Below are 21,865 nucleotides of genomic sequence, written 5' to 3' on the forward strand. Positions count from 1 at the left end.
CAAAAATAAACTCTTGTACCTGACATGTGCTGGGGACATAAAGCAGTTCTGACTGCGTTTTCTGGAATTGAGCAATGGCTGGTGAATTGACTCAATATGCTGCACGGTGTTCGGATTGAACTGCCAACCTTATAGTTTCCAGTCCAGCACCTTAACTACCTGACAACACCTTTCATCTCAGAGACCACAAGTCTTGTGTCATATGTGGCTAATGAAGATGCAGGAAATGCAGATGAGCGATGCCATTCACGCTGATGAAACTAAGGGTGAAAGTAGGTTGAAACAACCATTAAAATTTAAAGGGTGCATTAAATCTCCCATCAGAACAAAATCAATTAAAGCCGGATACTGAAGATAAAAAGATGGTCCCCCGGCTGTTGCCTTCCTGTATAGTTAAGAAGCTAGCGCGGCTAGCCCAAGCTTACTATGAGTGAACAGTCAGCAGGCAGAGTGTTATTTTTAGAGTGGAAAATTGTCATACAAGGACAGCCCGGTGGTTCAGAGGATAGCAATGCTGCTTGAAAGATCTTTGAATTCCACATTCCTGCAGGTACTCCAATTCTCCTCCCACATAACCTGAAGATTTGATTGATGTTTCCAAATTGGACATGTGCGGGTGAGAGTGAGTTGGCCGTACGCTGGGTGGGCACCCTGTTACAAGCCGATTTCTCGTTTGTACTCTCTTCTACCAGGATAGGCTTTGGCTTCTCACGTTCCTGAAATGAATTTAGGGTGTTGGTGAATGTTGTTAAATTTGCCATCTAGAAGCATGCTTATTGGAGCAGTAAATGAACAGAAGAGATCTGACACACAAGAGGAGGCCATTCAGTCTATCAAGCCCATTTGTTTAGCTAATAGCTAAGCTCTCCTAATACATCATCCAGATTCTTCATAAAGCTTGTCAAGGTTTCTGCATCAACAATATGATTCGTTAGTTTATTCCAGAGTCCCACAAAGAGGTGCTTCCTGGCTTCAGTCTTAAATACACTTCCCTTTAGTTTCCACTGATGTCCTCAAGTACGTGATTCACCCTCAACCCATGAAGAAGAGCGCTGAATTGAAGATAAAAGAAAACCTAACTGTGCACTGATCCATCAGATCTATATGAGCCATGAGTGTATGGCAGCATAATAACACGGTGAGGGTGTCTGAAGTAAGTAAAGGTAGGGGATGATCACAGGGAGCACATCAACATGGACTGGTCACTACAATATCAGGATACGTTGAATGAATATACAGTGCCCTGTTCTACAGTATGGTAGACCGAATGGCCCACAATATTAATTACGCCAACTTTAGGCATCTAAACACCAGGCTGTTAGGGTACAAGTCAATAAAAGTGTGGGGACTGATATAAGAAGAGGCAAGTTAGGAGACAGCCACAGATAGCACACTGCTCACACTGAAGTCAAACATTGGATGGCCGTAAATTTTTTGAATCTCCATCAAAGTAAGACTGAGGTTATCATATTTGGACCAATGGCTTCTGATGGGGCTGTCAGAGATCACCTAGGCTCATTAGCTGGGTTTTGCAAACCCCACATCAAAAATCTTGGGGTTATCCTTGATTACGATCTTTATTTAAATAAACAGATCTCGTCCATTGTCAGCAGCTGCTTCCTCCAGCTTAGACTACTTGCTAGAGTCAAACTGTTCTTGGGGCACTCAGATTTGAAGAAGGTATGCCATGCTTTTTTATATCACGCCTCGACTATTGTAAGTCACTTTATTCTGGAATCAGTAAATGTCATCTTTCTCTGCTGCACCACAATAACCAATAACCAACTAATAACCACATAAAACAATGACTCTTTCCTCCACCAGTCGAGTCCTGCACCTTTTATACTGGACCCAATATGACTTCTAGTGACCTGGCATGACATGTGGGGAGTACTTTTAGGTTGTTTAGGAACCAAGATAGTCCATCCCTGACAGTGCCCCCTTGGGGCACCCAGGGACCCAGATGGAGCTGCACTTCCGGACTCCAGTTCCCATGAGACCTTGCTGGTGTCCTAGCTGGGACGCCTCCAGTGAGCCATTTTGATGAAATGTGGCACACTTATTCTTCAAGGAAATTCGCCAAGACAGTACAATTGTCAGTGAGACAGCTTGAGCAGATCGCATAGTACACAGCTTTAAAATTCCAAAATCTTTCATTGAAAAGCATTGCATAAATGGCAAGATCGTCTATCTTAAAAGGTAGAAACATTCTGTGAGACTTCAACTACTAACTTTACTGTTTCAGTTTTACCTTGAGAGCAGTTACACCAGCTTGTACATTTTGCAGATTTTCCTCTTTGTTCACCTCGGATAGATGCTACTGACGGCACACAGATCCCCAGTACAAGTCAATGAAAAACCAGCAGATTGTGTGTGCAGGGTATGAAGTTGCTGTCACTGGCTGATTGCGTGAATATGGGACAGCAACCCTCCATTGGAAAGTCCAATTCGGCGTGCACACAAACCTCTGTATGCATCTCCCTCCCCTGCCTTAGGTCGTAACAAGTAAGTTACATAATCTTACTAACCGTAAAAGTATAGAACAAAGGATGTAAGTTGCTGTACACTGAACAAACATTTAGTCAGTTCTAGTTACCTTACACTAAACCAAGCTCACAGTTCCATTGTATCTACATTATAATGATTTCATATTTCAGGCTGTGTCCCGATAAATAACTGAAGAATAGCGAAATGTCCCGGTCTTAACAGGCTCCCCATCTAATAAAACACTGCTCTGCCGAAACAAACATCCTCACAATATATTAAGAAAAATGCGTGTGAAACTACAAGTGGGACCCCCTAATACCCCAGCTCTTAGCTCGATGTAAGACACGTATAATAGCGCCATCCACACTCTGACAAGGAAGGCAGAATAAGAACTTGTGTTAAAGTTAAGCAGCACAAAGATGACCAATGAGCAGACAAAATCAGACTGCCCTGCCATTTATTTGTTTCCCCTTCAAGCCCTGTGTGGAATTCCATGTGTTCATTTGTTTGTTTGATCTCTCGCTGATGAAGAGGAGATAAAGGAGCCATTAAACAAATGAGGAAAGGCTTTATGTTTTTGCAAACATGCGACACAACTGTCCCGGTGTGGCACTTTGAAAATCTGGTCACACTATGATTTACCAACAGAGTGCCACGTCCACTTGATATTCGTAATGTTCTGTCGCTGTAATAAAGTTTGCCTTTCACTTCTGTTTTTTCCTAACATTTGTCCCACCTAAACAGTGTTGCAAGTCTCATTTCATGAAAATTACTGCGAATAGACATGCTCAAGCAAATGAGAAATTATTTACAATTTTTTTTTTTTGATTATGTTAACTGCAATGGCAAATTGTCACTGAGTAAGAGTATGGTGTGTGTGTATGTATATGTGAGTCAGAGTGGTCTTTATGGTGGACTAGAGTTCTGTCCAGGCCTGCTTTCATTCTTTTGCCTGGACCTGGTGCAACAGCTTCTGACCACCCCAACCCTGAAATGAATCGAGAAGATTGTAGAAGTGACCTACTGAACTCAGTCCATTGAGGGGCATGACGCCTGCACATCCCTCAGACACACCAGAATGTTATTCCATGTGTTCATTTATGGAGTGAAGTTTAAGGACAGCGTGAAACCAGCAGGCAGCAGGAGCAAGGATATTGCATAATGGAGTACAAAAAGGCACCTCTTGTCTTGGTGTCTAATGATTTCTGTGGAAGAAAATAATCCACAATATTTTAATTTAATAAAAGGAAGTCTTTAATCACATTAATGCTGAATACCAGTTAAAACGGTCTCCAGCTTTTTATAGATTGGAAATCCCCCCCACCACTGTTGCCATTCCGTCAATCAATGCCAATCTGCTTACTTCATACCAGCAAGAGTTTGGACATGTCTGGAGGTAGCAGAGTTAAAGATGTTAAGATCTGCACTGGGTGTGACGAGGACGGACAGGATTAGAAATGAGGACGTTAGAGGGTCAGCTCAAGTTAGATGGTTGGGAGACAAAGTCAGAGAGGCGAGATTGCATTGGTTTGGACATGTGCAGAGGAGAGATGTTGAGTATATTGGGAAAAGGATGTTAAAGATAGAGCTGCCAGGAAAGAGGAAAAGAGGAAGGCCTAAGAGAAGGTTTATGGATGTGGTGAGAGAGGACATGTAGGAGATGGGTGTGACAGAGGAAGATGCAGAGGACAGAAAGATATGGAAGAAGATGATCTGCTGTGGAGACCCCTAACGGAAGCAGCCGAAAAAAGAAAAAGAACAGAATACAAATCCTGAAGAGACACATACATACAAACTGAGCATATATTCTTCCACATTTCAAAGCACCTCTGTGGGTTCAAAAAAATTATTTTTAAGGTTTTTCTATTCTTTGGAATTATTTGTGGTCTTTACAAGTCGTTATATTGAGTCCATGCCTGTGTTCCCCTTGTTGTGGCACTACTGCAAAGGATGATGTTGCATCCTTAGGACATTAGAACCATCAAGACGAGAGCAGACCATGGAGCCCACTGACCTACCCACTTCATTCTTCTAAAAAAACATCAAGTCGAGTTGTAAAAGTCCCCAAAGTCCTACTGTCTGCCCCACTACTTGGTAGCTAATTCCATGTGTCTCTGGTGTACTTATGCCACAGATGCCACTTTACATAAACCTGACAGGTTGCATTCATTATTTGTCTAAATTTGACTTCAAAAATTAAAGGGATTACTCTTTGCGAAAAGAATAAAAAGCATGGTGTTTTGTGTAAGAATTAAAAATTCACAATCTAGATCTGTTGACTACAATTTCCGGTTTAGCTCATTACAAAATGTTATCAGATCCGCTGAGCCCTACTTGTCTCATGGTTACAATTTTGGCATTTGCACTTAAACCTCTACCATCTGTGAAAATAAATACATACGTAAAACTAACAACAATATGCGTTGTTAATGGAAGATGTTCCCATTGGTCACACCACTGAACAACCACAAAGTCATCTTGAGTGAAGATTCAGGGTCAGGTTAGGAGAAAAATCTGAACAAATGAGCCGCGGATAAGAATTATGGGAGCCCGCAGGTTTAATAAACAAAGAGAACGCACTTCAGTCCTGAACGGTGGATGATCCCGGTGTTCCTGCAAAGGAATTAATGACAGACTGCGTTAGCGGCCGCAGTTTTACAAGTGCTGGTGCCAGGTGACAAGAGCAGGCAAAGGAGCAAGTCTCGCTTCTCCCGGGGTTTCTTAACAGCTTGAGGCTGTTCTGGATGGCACAGACACCTCCAGGATTACAGAGAGAGGGGGGCTTCTCGGATAAACAGCAGTGCTTAATATGTGCTGACGGCTGCCTTAAACCGAAAAACAACTCCCAAGTGTGACACTCTCCTTTTATAGACCAGTGGTGCTAAAACAAGAAACCCACGAAAGCCCATGTCACCTGGTGTCATATGTGAAAGGATATGGTGGGAGGATAATGTCTAGAGTCCCCACATAGTGGTCCTAGCGCAAGCAAAAATTAATATATGTGATTGTTACTAACCCTCTACTGTTCTGTTTGTCTTCTTGATATCTGGATCTGGCACTTGGTGACACTGCTCTACTGTCAGGCTGCTCTCCTGCTTTCGGAAAAGTCCCCTTGGATAAAGGCACACTGGAATCATGGGATGGAAAGATTCGCTCATCAGACTAAATGACCAGTCCATGACAGAAAACCCAGGAGCGGGTAGACGGCCCCTGGGCCGGGGTCTCCAGACTTTATTTTTGACTTCCTCTTTTATGATTTTGTTCTCCTTTGTTGTCAGTTGGCCATAGTTCATCAGTTAATTAATGGGTAGATATTGTTGGGGTCCATTTAAGTGTAATTAGTTCTATGAGTTTTAACAACTCTGCATTTATATGTGTACTAGTTCTGTACTGACATTTTATCTAAGGCGACTTACAACATTTATGATACAATTGGCTACATTACCTTTGGCTTTCCAACTGAGGCACAGGCAGGTCAGGTAACTTGCTTACAGTCACACAGCATCAGGAATAGGATCTGAACCCACAACCTCAGGGTTTGAAGTCCAAAGCATAAACCACTACACCACCCTGCCTTATTTACTAATTAGTATAATCCAAACTTGGTAGTTGTAAACAGGGGAAAGTAGTTAAGGAATCAGATGAACTCACATATGTAAATGGAGGGGGGGCACAACACATCATGGACATAAGCAAGCCCACCACCAAAGCCTCAGCAAATACCCCAAAAGCAGAAAGATAAAAATAGTTTGTCACATCATCAACAAGTTATCTGCACCATAAAGTGTGGAAGCAGCTGAAATCACATTATTTATAAAAAAAAAATACTGCAAAACAGTACACTGCGGCACCAGCTCCTCCACTGCATATACAACTCACACTGGAGAAAAAAATAAAAATAAAAATAAAGAAAATACCAAAGCTAAACTGAACAAATACCAAGACTTGTGGGCCTGCGTCATGTCTAGTCATCCAGCACAAACCTGGCCTATCCAGCCATACATCATTATAGCTTAAAAATGGTGAGATGTTCAGCATGACTGCCTTGGAATTCCTTGTCACAGAGGCGGACACTGCGTACACGTCACAGGACACGGGTACTCCATAGTGGGATATAGATAGATAGATAGATAGATAGATAGATAGATAGATAGATAGATAGATAGATAGATAGATAGATAGATAGATAGATAGATAGATAGATAGATAGATAGTGAAAGGCACTATATAATAGATAGATAGATAGCCATGAAAAGCATTATATAATAGATAGATAGATAGATAGATAGATAGATAGATAGATAGATAGATAGATAGCCGTGAAAAGCACTATATAATAGATAGATAGATAGATAGATAGATAGATAGATAGATAGATAGATAGATAGATAGATAGCCATGAAAGGCACTATATAATAGATAGTTAGACAGGTAGATAACCATGAAAGGCACTATATTAGATAGATAGATAGATAGATAGATAGATAGATAGATAGATAGATAGATAGATAGATAGCCATGAAAGGCACTATATAATAGATAGTTAGACAGGTAGATAACCATGAAAGGCACTATATTAGATAGATAGATAGATAGCCATGAAAAGCACTATATAATAGATAGATAGATAGATAGATAGATAGATAGATAGATAGATAGATAGATAGATAGATAGATAGATAGATAGATAGATAGATAGCCATGAAAAGCACTATATAATAGGCAGATAGATAGATAGATAGATAGATAGATAGATAGATAGATAGATAGATAGATAGATAGATAGCCATGAAAGGCACTATATAATAGATAGTTAGACAGGTAGATAACCATGAAAGGCACTATATTAGATAGATAGATAGATAGATAGATAGATAGATAGATAGATAGATAGATAGATAGATAGATAGATAGATAGATAGCCATGAAAGGCACTATATAATGGACAGATGGATGGGCTATGCTGTTCAATCTTTGTGCCAACCTTTATGTGTTTATGGGAGTTTCCTCTGCAGGCCTCTCCCATAGTACCCTGTACACTGAGATGATCCTGCCCTCATTTGTTCTGTACCATTGCTTGTCCTATCTGCTGCTTTGTGGTGGTGCTTGCTGTGATGTGTACAATACTGAGTCATCAACTGACTAATTTTCTTAACAATAACCAACTCCTTCAAATAGGCCATGGACTGGGATAGCAAAATAATTCCAGCGTTTAAAATTCTGTTGCTGTGGCAATCGAGACACTTGAGGCTGTTCACTTTCACGCACACACGCACATTTAATCAGGCAGAAATGTGGTGTGGTCTGAAATACGGACATGTGAGTCCACAAGTGTGCGTGTGCAGCTGGAGACCCTCCTGTGCACACACATTTCCATACAGTACAAAATTTATATGGCTAAGCTTGAGTTTTTCAATTAATTTTTTATTTAGGATTTGTAGGCCTGAATTAGAATAAGCAGATTAAAAAATGGATGGATGAAATGGGTGAATGGATGGATGGAACTTTAATAAATAAACTAAAACATTGCAACAAATCAAATCAGGCAATAGATAACATTTGTGTTTTTGTTAAAAACATAAAGTGAGATGTGGGGGTGCTCATGATTTTAATTTTTTTAAGGTTATAGCCTTTGCAATTTTCTCAAAGCACTTCCTTCTCTAAAAGTATAGATGTCAGTATTTGTTTATTGGGCTGATCCTTGGATTTAAACTGTGGCATCACGCTGTAGTGGCTTAAGCAGTGCACTTTAAGGCATTGTGACTGTGTGACCCCGAGGTGAGTCCCTTATTCCTGCTGTACTCCACCTGTAAATACTTATAAACTGTTCTAATAAATCCTGATCTTCCAAGTCACTTTGCTCAAAGGTGCCAGCTGAGTATACAATACTAAAGTGATTATCAAATCACAGCGGTACTGCTGCCTCCATGTTTCTATAACTGAAGTGCTGGCAGGTGACGTGGCTTTCTGGGGGTCACTTAGATAGATGGCGGTGGGAACTCAGGCTGCGCTGTTGTGTTTTCCAGGCCTGTGCCTTTGCCGCTCAATAACAAGCACACACAGATTGCACAGACGGGAAGATGAGCAAGGAAACCAAACTTTCACCCCTTGCTTTGTTCAAACACTCATTCCACTTTGCAGAGATCTCTTCCTGTGCCATCCATCATTCTTTTCAAGCTGAATGCTTCCAGTATTTATTTATTTATTTTTATAATCAACTATTCTGTTCTCACTGATCCTTACCCTGCTGCACTCTCTCACTAAATTTGATTTCTGCCATTTGCTGAGTCCACATTTTTGATAGTCCAGGCAACACTGGGCATAATGTAGGAAGTAGCCCTCAGCATGAAACCAGTCCATTATGGAGACGACTTGCACACAAACACACACACACACACACACACACACACACACACACATTCTACCACACAGGGCCAATTTTAGACTTGCTAATGAATTCAATATGCACATCTCTGGAATGTGGGAGGAAGGCAGAATTCTGAGGGAAAACCCACACAAACACCAAGAGAAACTGCAGGCACGCAGTAAGGGGTAACAAACAGAACTTTCGGCCTTTGGAGGAGTGACGGAGCACCGCTAAATGATTCTCTGTTCAAGGTTCAACGTTTCTATTAATGTGGACTAGGGACTGCCAATTCAATCCTCACCTCCGCCTGTGTGTGCTCCAATTGTAAAGCAATCCCATTAAACAAACTACGCTCATTGTAACCCGCCCTAGGATGGTGTTTCACTATTGAAAGACACTATATACAATAAACAGTGCCCAGCAGGCATGTTAGGCACCTTCTAATGACTTACACAATGAAAGCACCAAATTAACAAGGTAAAATAAAGGCATGAAAATAAACAGAAAACAGTCTAAATACAAATAAAAACTCACAACTTCAACTCACTCAAGAAGAACTTTTTAGCTAATGCAATGGAATAGAAAAGCCTTCTAGTCTGAACACAAATGCTGAAGTGCATCTTTATGTCGGCGGTTACCTTGAAGGGTACTTCATAACGCAGGCTCAACGCAGCTGAACCGCACATGTCTTGAATCCATTTGTGGCAGCAGATCAAAAGACATCCTTCATCCAACGAGAAGATCTCTGCTTGAGATGTGTGGATGCACACCGATGATGAATATGATATGATGTGCCATTCACAGCTTTAGAGGCTAACAGGAGTATTTTAAACTGAACTAGGGAGCCAATGAAGGTGGGAGAAAGTCAGCATGTCACTGTCACCAAACTTCAGACTGGATAATAAAAAAGGCCGGCGGTGCTTTGGATCAAATGCAGTTTAAGCATGGAGTGTTTAGCAAGAAACTGTGGCTGGTTACGTTGTCTTCCAGGTAAACTATCACGCTCTGTCATTTTATATTACTTCAAATTGCATTCAATTGAGTTACGTCAAGCATTGTTGATGGTGCACACTTAGTCAAAGTGGTTCTTCAGAGCAAATGGGAACCATTGTTGCTTCTTAACAGAACAATCTACATGAAAGTTCCAGAAAGTACTTTTATTTATTTTTTTTTACATTTCTAAAAAGTTTTATAAATAGCCATGAACACATGACAACTGATCTGTGAAATACCAATGGGCTCCTGATTTTAAAAGGACTGCATACAGCCTAAGTTTAGGTGGGCTTGATTTGTTCATATCCTAGTCTACTATAAATGACTGATTTCTGTTTTGCCCACATATTACGGCCAAACTGGTGTGAATGTGCCCGATCTCGTCTGATTTCGAAAGCTAATCACACTCAGGCTCGGCCAGTACTTGGATGGGAGACCACCTGGCAACTCTAAGTGCTGTAAGCTGGTAGGTGGAGTGGTGGCTCTGAGGTTAGGGAGCTGCGCCAGCAATCAGAAGGTTGCCAGTTCAAATCCCGTAAATGCCAGAAGTGATGGGCCCTTGAGCAATAATTTCAGTTATTTCTACATATTAGGAAGTTTTTCGAAGCACACAAAGAATCAACTTCATATGAAGAAACCTTTCCAGAATGAAATGGTGCCTTGCCAAGCAATGATTATATGAGGAACCACACAAGCCAGTAAAGAACCATAACGTGCCATTAAAGAACCTTCATTTTTAGAAGTGTACAAAACAATCACACACTCATTTATCCATGTTCTGAGCCGTCGTCCACTAAAGAGGCCCTTAACCTGCCATTGCTCCATCCTGGGTATAACGTTAATCTGCATCCAGCACTGCAAGGCAGGTCCTCCAACTTGCAGGGAAAACTTGGGGGTTAGTGGCAGGATTGGCACTCCAGCCGCCGTAAAATAAACCTCCCCCTGTTCCACTCCATTCAAACTGTGGTGCTGAGGTGTTGCATGTGGTGGTGCACTGTATCAGTGCATGCTTCTAACCTCTCTCTCTATATATAATATTACAAATATTACATATTAGAACCCTTTTAAATACTCAGATTTAATATGCAGAGAACCCTTCAGAAAGTGAAATGATTCTTTGCCAAGCAAAGGTTCCAAAGGAACAACACAACCCAGTAAAGTGCCATTACAGAGCAGTGTAGCTGCTGTGAAAGGTTCTACACACTTAAAAAAAAAAAAAAGATGCCCGCATGGTTCTTCAGAGCAATGCCATAAGGGACTCATCCACATGAAGCTTCCAGAAAGTACCTTTATTTAGTTAGATCAGTAAACAGGGCTCATAGATCAAATAACTGTGAATACATGGTAGCGCATTTGTGAAATACCAGTGAGTCATAATTTTAAAACGACTTTTACTGCTTACAGTTACACATGTTCTTAATGTGTTAGTGTCTTCCTAGTCATCCCACTAGATATTAAGAATTTCAGTTATTTCTACATATTAGGAAGTTTTCCGAAGCACACAAAGAATCAACTTCATATGAAGAAACCTTCCCAGAATGAAATGGTGCCTTGCCAAGCAATAATTATATGAGGAACCACACAAGCCAGTAAAGAATCATAACGTGCCATTAAAGAACCTTCATTTTTAGAAGTGTACAAAACAATCACACACTCGTGTATCCATGTTCTGAGCCGTCGTCCACTAAAGAGTAGTAGTGAGTGAAGCACTGGCCCTGAATGGCCGCTGTTATACACAAATAAATAGACGAACAATTAAATCCTACGACGCATACATGCACACGGGAGAGAAGTACACTTTCAAACTGATAGCTCCGTTCTTACGTGTACGCTAATTGAACTCCATGAAGAGAACTTTGAGGAGAAAGCCAAGCTGAGGCATAAAGCTCACTGAGATAAAAAAAAGCCAAGCATACAAACTCGCCGATCGCCAGGGAGTTTCAACCTGATAACCAAAAGCACATAATGAGACAAAATGCATGAATTGACTTAAACGACTTGCCTAGTTACATAATGAAAGTGTAAAATAATTAGCAAGCTCCGAAAAAAGAGCGAATATATTTAAAGAGGCACAGGCGGTGGTAGGAGGAGCAAGAAATCAAAATGAAACCTTCACAATACACACATTGTAAGAAAAATCACTAAGGTGCCAGAAGCTGAAATGCAAAATTGCAGGATCAGATCTGCTATTTAAAACGTAAAAGATCAGTCAGTAAGATCTCTCTCAGGACAAGCAGACATAAACACTGACACACGGAATTCGTGAACCAGGAGCCTTCACGGGTTTAAATGGAGTGTTCCCCAAGTTGGATTAAGCAGCCAAATAGCTGCATTGTGCTCTTATAAATGAAATGAGAACACTGATTCTATATTTAAATAAGGAGAATCAAAAAGCTCTTTAAATTAGTCATGCATTAAAGGGTTTAGTGCTCTCGCATGCTGACAGTATATGCTTGTGCGAAAATTCTCCCACATGCACGCCCAGTCAACACTCATTTTAAATCCAGAAACCCATCACAACTTAACACTTTAAACACAAAGACCCACCGACACGTACAATGATATAAAGCGTGCAGTTTTTTCTGAATATGCTTTTTTTCCACAACAAGCCATCACCGATCCGGAGCGTAGCAATGTAGGAACAAGACCCGGACGGAACGCCAAAATCACGAGCACAATGCGTGTATCAGTTTACCTTGATGCACGAGGCAAGTATCACATTTAATGTCACGATTTTGCCAAAATGACACGATGTATGAACCAAGTATCACACTAGTTGTAAAGCAAAGACAAACACACACACACACACACTATCGCTAATCCACACGAACACAGATGGGTACAACCGTTTCCTACCATGACCCGGTGGCGCTGCTTCTTCGCCTTCCGAACGTTGTTAATGAAGCGCCGGCCCATCTTTTTGGCGTACCAGACCGACACGAACATGATGTGCAGGACAGGGATTAAGGAGAGTGATCCGGAGTCAGCTCAGGAGAGAAACGCTGAGCCGTGGAGCCAAACCGATCCGGATTCTTCTTGGAGTTGGGGATGGGGAAGAGAGGCGAAAGGCGCAGTCATGAAGAGCTGGAAGTCAGCTGCAATTTTAATAATGAAAAGAAAGCTTTCCACAAAAGTGTGAGATCCTAAAGGTTGCTTGACTTGGAAATATGGGGGTCGAGTTGAGCAAATCGCTACATGGGTCGGAAGAGTCAGGTGGCTAGAGGCAACGAAAGCTGCAGAGCCGGGGACTCCGCAGTAGCGAGCAAAATATTCACGCTGTCAATGTGGAGAACAAAATCCGATCAAAAACAAGCTTAAGTCAAGCAGTCGGTAGGTAACGGTAAAACAGGAAGCGGCGTCTCGGGGGCGGGGGTCCGCGCGTTCTCCGGCTTGTCTGGTTACTGCAGCTGCTGCTCCACTCTTTAATACATTTTATCCCGTATAGGCAAAGGCAACGGGCTGACCGCCTTCTTGTCCGTTTTCGCCAACATATCTAATCAAATACACGTCTTTTTGCCGTGTGACGTGGACGTTGGTTCCCTCCCTAGCCCCCTCGCTGTCGTTTCCTTTGATTGCCAGGATTGGGAGAAGATGCACCAACATAAAGCCGAAAAGGGACAGGAATGAGTGTGTATGTGAGAGAAAGATGAATAGATACCGAGCACAGGCAAGGGGGCGGAGCGAGGGCGGGGCATGTCAGGAGGAGCGCGCTCGCCCGTGTGCTTCTGTGCGAGTGTGAGTAAGTGTGTGTGTGCGCGTCTGTGTTACTCCTTCCCAGAGGTGCAATGTACCATTCTCTTTCCGAAATGCTCCGGGGATGATGCATATTAAAAAAAAGCAGCTCTTCGCATCGGCTGTGCCCTCGTTTAAGTACTGAGCTATTTACCTAGTAATTATAGTAAAGAGATAAATAAATAAAATGTAGCTTTCCATCATTCTAGCCCAATGGGAGATTCGCTAGCAGTCCCGGTAAAATAACTGCTCAGCCTGTTGTCGACACGCGCGCCATGCTCGCTGCATATGCATTCGCGAGCATTTGGAGATTTAACTTCAGAACCGTGGACAGCAATTTAAAAGGGGGCGAGGACAACTAAGAGCACGAGCTTTATAAAGACTACAAAGGACCAATGGCAAGGGAAGAGATAGATAGATAGATAGATAGATAGATAGATAGATAGATAGATAGATAGATAGATAGATAGATAGATAGATAGATAGATAGATAGATAGATAGATAGATAGAGGGAGGGGCTACAAGAGGGACGAAGGGGACGGAAAAGAGCAAGACATGAATAAGTGAGAGAAGGTGGGGAAACTAGGAGGAGATGAGTGAAGAGAACGAAAAGGTTGGGGTAAAAAAAATAAATGAATGAAGAGAGAAAGCATCTGATGCGTTCACGTGAGAAATAAGAGGAAGAGATGGTAAAGGCCGAATGAGTAACGAGGGGAAAAAGAAGTGAAGAGTTAGGCGGAGGAGAAAGAGTGAAAATAGGACAGTGGAATTAAATATGGAAATAAACAAGAAGTCTGAGAAGAACTGACAGGAATATACAGCAACATAATTACTGGAAGGAAGCTGTAAAAGCTATGGAGCGCTAAAATATTTCTTCATTGAAACAGGCACAACACGCCAACCATACTAAATATCAGTGACCAGTACATCACATTCTAGAATAACTGGCACTGGAGAAGAGGCTGTGGCCAGGCAATGCAAATCAAGTGAATCCAATTAAAACATAAGCATGACAAATCAAAACATTCTGAAATTCAGAACCTAGTGGAGGACATTTCAGTTTTGGACAACCTACCAAATGTTCAAATGGCAGAACCAGAACCAGAGCAGAAGAAAAGACTTTGGATTCAGTTCAGTAGTGCAAGGCTAGTACTGGAAGGTGTTGCAGAAAAGACAGGAACTGAAAATAAAATACAGCTAATGTTTAATTTTCTTGTCCTTTATTTGTCATCCTTTATGCTCTACTCTTTGTATATAAGTTCATATACGTAGGTTTGTGGCCCAATAGACAAGGGGAGTGCAGAGTTAGGTGATAACATAACTGTATGAGAGCCTGCACAGGCAGTGACAATGGACACTGTCATGTCAGTATACGATAAAGGGCACTGGCAGGCGGTGCTAATCCTAGTTACTACACCAGTTGTAGGGGGTGGCTAATCTTCTTGGAAGAAAAAGAGAGAGAACAGAGGCCATGGAGGACTTATAGTGATTAAAAGATCTTCAGGCCAACATGGGGTAGCAAACGTTTGAAGGATGGAGTCTCTTTAAGATGTAGTAGAAGGGCTGCCTATCTTGGTCCTTTACCATAACAGCAGCCACTAAAAGGAACTTGAGCATGGGATTCATGTAGCTAAATAAAATAAAAGACCACAGAAAAGGTCTTAAGGTTTTACTGGAAGTGGTCTTGGGGACAATGTTTAAAGCCACCTTAGTTCCACAGGTTAAATGAGTCTTTAGATGGGAAATGATATGGGGCAAGGGCTTGAAAGGTTTGGAATAAGAAAAGGACATTCTACTAAGAAAAAGGTCGATAGGAAGAGAGATGAGAGACGCATCTTCTGTATTTAAGGTGGACAAGTGGATGAGAGGCCTCATCTGGTGCAGATGGCACAGGACCTGTGAATTAAAGCTCAGCCTGTTTTGTCCTGTCTTATATCTGTGTTCCATCTTTATTCTTCTCTTTCTTGTGTTTACTTGTTGTTGTTTTTAAAAAAAAAAGAAAAAAAAATATATACTTTTCTAGTCATCAGTCTATATATGATACACACTGTACACATAACTTCCTGAAATGTTGAGATATAGGCTTACAAATGTCCAGAAATATTCATTCATTTTTCATCTGTTTTGACGAGTGTCCTGGCATTAGCACAAAGAACTGGGCAATCCAAGCCACCCTGTCGTCATCAGCTTCCATCAACACCTTCTGGGGAATTCCAAGGCACTTCCAGGCCACCTGAGAGACAATATGCTGTATAATCCCTCTGGCATGTCCTTGATCTACTTCTGGGTTTTCTTCCTGTGGACAATTCCTAATACACCTTCTGCAGTAAGAGCAAAAGAAGCATTCAAACCACATGGTAAAACCACCACAACTGGCTCCTCATAATCCAGACAATCCCATTATAGAAAGTCAACTCAGGAGCCACGCATAGAAATCCAAGTTTGATGACTTTTCCCTGCTCAGAGATTGTGACCATTGTGAACGCTAGGGGTCGCTGTTGACCCTTTAACTCCAACAGACAGATGCTCAGGACACAAAGTAAAATCACCAAGAATATATTTAATTATTTTCTTCTCAAAAATAGTGCTCAAAGCACCACAGCCACAATATCATAGGCAAGTGAAATATCAAGCACCAAATAAACACAAATCTCTCTCCAACGTCTCCTCCATACCTCCCAAAGAGCTTTGTCCACCTCCACCCAACTCTGGCTCATTTGCTGGGTCTTCTGCAGTCCTTTATATAGTTCTTGACCTGGAAGTGCTTCTGTTCTTTCTCCCTCGTGATTTGCCAGCACTTCTGGGTCAGGTGGAGAATTCAAGCTTCTTCTTCAGCCTGGATGTACTTCTGGATTTCCGTCCTCATGACTCAACAGTACTTCCAGGCTATAAGGGAAGCACGACTCCCCTGGTCATTCCATAGCACCCCCTGGCAGCACCCACGGCACCCAACAGTGCTGAGGTAGCAAAGTCTAAGACCCAGAATGCCCTGTGGGAATCTGGGGCACCGCTATACTCCAGAGGAGCTGCCATCTGGTGTCTTGGGGGAGGCAGCGTCTAAACGTAGCTGCCTTCCCCCATTCTTTAATTCTCGTGGCATCCCAGCCGGGTTGAACTGCCGGCTGTCCATCACACCATACATGAGGATGATGATATAGACTGACTGGTAAACTATACGCCTTGTTCAAATACTTAACTCCCTGGAAATTGCATTGGACCAGTAGAATATACGTAAAATTACTGCCATTGCACTGATTTCTTGGTCAAGCTCACAATCACCTATGTCATAACTCATGAAGAAGGTACCTGAACTGTTACACCTGAGTCAGCTGCTCACATCTTACTTGCAGTTAACATGACACAGTTTACTAGTAGAGTACTATGACCTGAGATATGAAGGTGCTAATATTCATCACAACTGTATCACAGGAACACAGAGAAGACACACCCTTGACAAAGTCCAAACCCATACTGAACAGACTAATATTCAGTAGGCAAACACAATTGTCACTCTACGATAACAGGGACCAAATAACGCGCAGCAGCACCCCTATAACTCCATATCCTTGAAGCACCTTCCACAAGATATTTAGTCATGGTCATAAACTTTCACAAATCCAAAAAGCACATGTAAACAGAGCTGGCAAATTCTGATGAACCCTCAAATATCTATGCTAGTGTTCCGCTGTGGAGCTGAGGTTCAGCTATTGGACAGAGTCTCCAGTCCCCTGGGATAGGCTTTCACCTGGACACTGAGGGGTTCAGTCACTCTTTACTAGAGCATTACCTCTTGTCCCCCTTAGAAATATGGACCGTCACCTTAGCCTGCTAGTCCTTAGGCACCATCCACTTGACACTTGATCCACTCTTCCTGCTGGTGTCTACCAACAGGTCAGTGCCATGACAAGGCAATGACCTTTTGGCCATAGCTCCTTGCAGATACCTCCCCTTGAATACAGTTCATTTAGACTCTTAAGACCCTGATGTCTCTCAAAATGCAGGAGAAGCTCTTCTGAAGGTGAGAGCTAAACTCATCCTGAACAGAGGAATTCTCTATTCATTTTTGGCAAACCCATACTACCCAGTTCGGTCTTCTAGGTCTGTACAGGAGGGCTCAATCTGTTTGAACCAACTCAGCAACCATCAGCAACAACTGAGAGCTCAGCACCTCTCCTTACCCAAGTGTCCAGAGCATGTGGCCTCAGATTAGACAACTACAGAGTGAATCCTTGACCTTCCCCCAAGGCTACATTTATGAACATCTCTGTGTTTGAACATGGGGTTTGTTATTGATAATCTTTGATGAACACAGAAATCCAATAATCATTCATCCCTGAAGTTCAGTTCAGATCAGGTTGCTCCCATCCACATCGTACTAGATCTCCTTCATTTCCTCTGTAAGTGCTGAAGTCCTGCAGTTGGACTTCAGTTGCAGTAGACAGTACCCTTCCGGACCCCAAGTCCAATGTCTATTAAAGGGTAGGCATACTACTCTGAACACTCATTTGGTGCATACTGTACATGTAAACGACAGATTTGCTTCATGGTCATCTTCTCATTTCAAATCTTTAACTTGTAGTGTAAAAATGAAGGACCTGCAGTGCTACATTTAGGTAAAAGAAACATTCTGACTATTAAAATGGAAATGCTAACCTACACCAGACAACTGGATATTGCACTTTGCAGGCAGGTCCCAGAATACTGTGTGTTATTTTGGTCACTAAGCTGCAACTTACACAAAACTCCTGGAGGACATACTGGGACCATTTTATTCTGAGCTAACCAAAAAAAACTTGATTGACTAAATAATCTCATTCATTAGCTACATTACTTATGTCCTCGTATATTAGCAGTACATATGATACATGGCACATACAAGAACTGCTTAATGCAACCTAGTTTAAGTCTCCAGGATTTAGGGGGCACTGCACAGGAACATCTTAAGCAGAAAATGCAGTGCAGTTTGGTTGGAGGAACTTCTTAGGAATTGGGTGAGGTCTTTTAAGATTAGTGCACTGGGCTCATAAGAGGAAGTATGCTCATTAAAATGAAAATGATCTGAATTGAAATCCAATGAATTGGAAAGAAAAATGAAAAGTAAGGCTTTGCAGGGCTCCACATTGAGCCCCTTTTTTACATCAAATGTTTAAATAAAACTAATGTTAAATGTTAATTCATTTTAAAGAGATCACAAAACTCTGCGAACAGCTGATAACTTACAGTCACAAAATCACCAGATTTAACGCTGGACAGAATTCAGGCTTTGACAGATATTTGGTAAATGAAATGTGACATACAGAAAGTAATTGTTGAGGCAACGGTACAGTGGGTGACACCGCTGCCTCATGGAGCAAAAGTCCTGGCTTTGAATCCTGTGCTTGTGCAGGCTTTTCTTCGAGGTACTCCACTTTTTCAGTCACATCCTTAAAGATGATATATTACCCCCATTGCAGTCACGTTTTGATCAGACAAAAAGCAAACTGCAGAAAAGATCTAAAGAAAAGTCTGGTGAGGCACAGCTGCTCTATACATCCACATGGGCACACTGAGTTAGAGGCAGCACTGCAATATCATATCAGTGCTTCAGTTTTGATATTTCAGACCCTTTATTATATATCATTATAAAGTCTTATATACAGTAGTACCTTACTCATGATGTGGGTAAAAGAGAACATAGAATTTGTACAGCGACATCCCTTACTAACATTCATCATCCCTGTGAGTTTAGAAGGGTGAGTCTCTATTTTTCATGTTTGCTGGAGTGAAAATATGCTTTTTGGTTAATTATGTAAGTTAAACAATAATAAACTGTCAGAAAATGTCAGGATATGTCTCCTGCTTGTTAGAGACAGAGCTAAAAAACATCCTATCTAGTATATAATGCCTTTCATCTATCTATCTATCTATCTATCTATCTATCTATCTATCTATCTATCTATCTATCTATCTATCTATCTATCTATCTATCTATCTATCTATCTATCTATCTATCTATCTATCTATCTAGCTATCTATCTATCTACCTATCTATCTATCTATCTATCTGCCAAAATGAAGCTATGGCACACCAGTTTAGGTGTCTGCCCCCAATGTGCTCCCCCGCAATCAAAGCAGTTTGCTGCAGATGTCCCTGCTACAGGCAACAACATGTCAAGTTTCCCCTCAGTTTACCTATGCTGACACGTTCGCCTCCATTACCATTTCCAGCATCCCTGGCTTTTGTTGCTATTGTATTCTAAAGTGTATGCTTGCTTTGAGAGACACAATTAACTTCTTTATTTCCAGCAGTAGTAAATTATGGGCCTTTAATCTCAAGGTAAGAAAAAAAAAATAAAGACTGCCTAAGACTGCCTTTGATGTTTTGGGCTCTGTCTTGATCTAAGTGGTCTTGATTTTACATTTTGATGCATGGCTTGCCATATGTTCTGATGACTCATTGCATCTCAGTGGAGATACTGACACGTGTTCAAAATGTGGAGACAGTCCGGGGGAGCATTGATGAGTAGACATTCCTGGCAGCACTAGCATACACAGAAACAATTGGAAATGAGCCCTGCTGCAACCTGCTACAGTACATAATAACACGGAGGTGACACCACACTTGAGTTAAGTTTACCGTATGTGGCCTCATTCTACACGCTGTACTGGAAGTGCACACACTTTTCTTCTACATACTGGAGACCATTATCATCAATCAAATGTGACTGTCCATATTGGTAGGTACTGTATCTATATTGGCTGTCAGTGCAGTAATGAGGATAATTAGCAGGTCACCAATGTCGGGTTGCAGGATAGGTAATCCACTTTTGAACTATTGTGTGATCCTGAGCAAGAACAATGCCACTGTTTCCATGTATGTGCAGTATTAATAGAATAGCTAAGGAATGGTGTTTGATACAGAAAGGCACTATATGCTTTCAAGGATGTGCTTAGACACTTCAGTGGTAATGAAATTAACTACAGGCAGCGGGCGCTTCCCATCTGGAGAAGCACAGTCTGATTCAGAGCAGTTTTCAGGTGGCTGCCAGCCTACAAAGTGTGTGTTAAGCAAATTGGGAGGCAACTTTAATCCGAAAAACATCAGAGTTGAAACTCAGCACAAATCACACATAACTAAATTTTTGTAAATCATAAAACAGAAGGGTGATAATAAGTTACGCTAAATCAAAGAAGTTCTGTCTGTCTGTCTGTCTATCTGTCTATGTTGTGTAGTCAATATGCAAAAGCTCTCCCTAGCAGACCCCACAGAACCTGACAATGCAGCACTATGGGACCACAACTCCCATGCTGCCCTGTAGGTATCCATACTGGCATTTGCCCGATGTGATGCTGCTGCTCAATCCCTTTAGTGCTGCTAGGATGTCAGCCCTGGTGCATCCTTCTGTGTTCATGTCCTGACGTGGAAGGGGAATATCACAGCTCCCTCACTGACCTTCCATTATAATGTTCTCTAAGCCAGACAAGGGAGCAGTGTCCATTCTGACCGGGACTCCTGCTCATCCCTCACAAATGCCAATATGCTTAAGCTGCATTTTTAAAAGTGAGTATTAAATCAGGTGCCAGAAGTAGGTAGGTTCCAGCATACAGAGTAATGGATTCACTCCTGAGTTGAAAGGTTTTATCTATTATATAGTGCCTTTCATGGCTATCTATCTATCTATCTATCTATCTATCTATCTATCTATCTATCTATCTATCTATCTATCTATCTATCTATCTATCTATCTATCTATCTATCTATTATATAGTGCTTTTCATGGCTATCTATCTATCTATCTATCTATCTATCTATCTATCTATCTATCTATCTATCTATCTATCTATCTATCTATCTATCTATCTATCTATCTATCTATCTATCTATCTATTATATAGTGCTTTTCATGGCTATCTATCTATCTATGTCTTAATCTGTCCCTCCATATCTGTGTCTCCCAACTTTACCAAACCCCTACTCTTTACTCCGAGGCTCTTAGAAATAACCAAAGACTTTTGGAAGGGACCATCATGTTCAGCGAATGTGCCTCAGATTCCCAGCATGTCTGCACATACTCAGAGATCATGTGGAGATGGTAGTTTTGGATGCTGGTAAATTTGAACTTCTAGGTGCAACTAAAGATGGAAATGGCAAGGTCCGTGAGAATAAAGGCCTGGCTCAGTTTTAAAGAAGATGAAATATGACGACTGCTCCTCACTTGTTTGTGTAGTTGGATAAATAAGTAGCCTGAACTCAACGCACACTAGGAGGGACAGTACTGAATTGATGGGGAGGATTATCAGGCACT

General features: G+C 41.5%; 1 protein-coding gene and 1 pseudogene across 8 annotated transcripts in view; one reads left to right on the forward strand and one right to left on the reverse strand.

The window, feature by feature from the left end:
* Nucleotides 1–21,865, reverse strand: part of LOC114648936 (disks large homolog 4) — a 745,247-nt gene that overhangs the window by 142,588 nt on the left and 580,794 nt on the right. The window contains exon 1 of one of the 8 annotated variants that reach the window (XM_028798291.2): nt 12,704–13,473. The exons of 6 other annotated variants lie outside the window; for them this stretch is intronic. In XM_028798291.2, the coding sequence (XP_028654124.1) occupies nt 12,704–12,793 (90 nt within the window). In that variant the 5' untranslated portion in view covers nt 12,794–13,473. Of the gene's footprint in view, nt 1–12,703; nt 13,474–21,865 lie in introns of those variants that run through there. One more of the 8 variants, XM_051925301.1, reaches the window with a different exon arrangement.
* On the forward strand, nt 10,194–10,312 carry LOC114649732 (uncharacterized; annotated as a pseudogene).

Source organism: Erpetoichthys calabaricus, chromosome 3 (assembly GCF_900747795.2).
Source record: "Erpetoichthys calabaricus chromosome 3, fErpCal1.3, whole genome shotgun sequence".
Classification (NCBI taxonomy): Eukaryota; Metazoa; Chordata; class Cladistia; order Polypteriformes; family Polypteridae; genus Erpetoichthys; species Erpetoichthys calabaricus.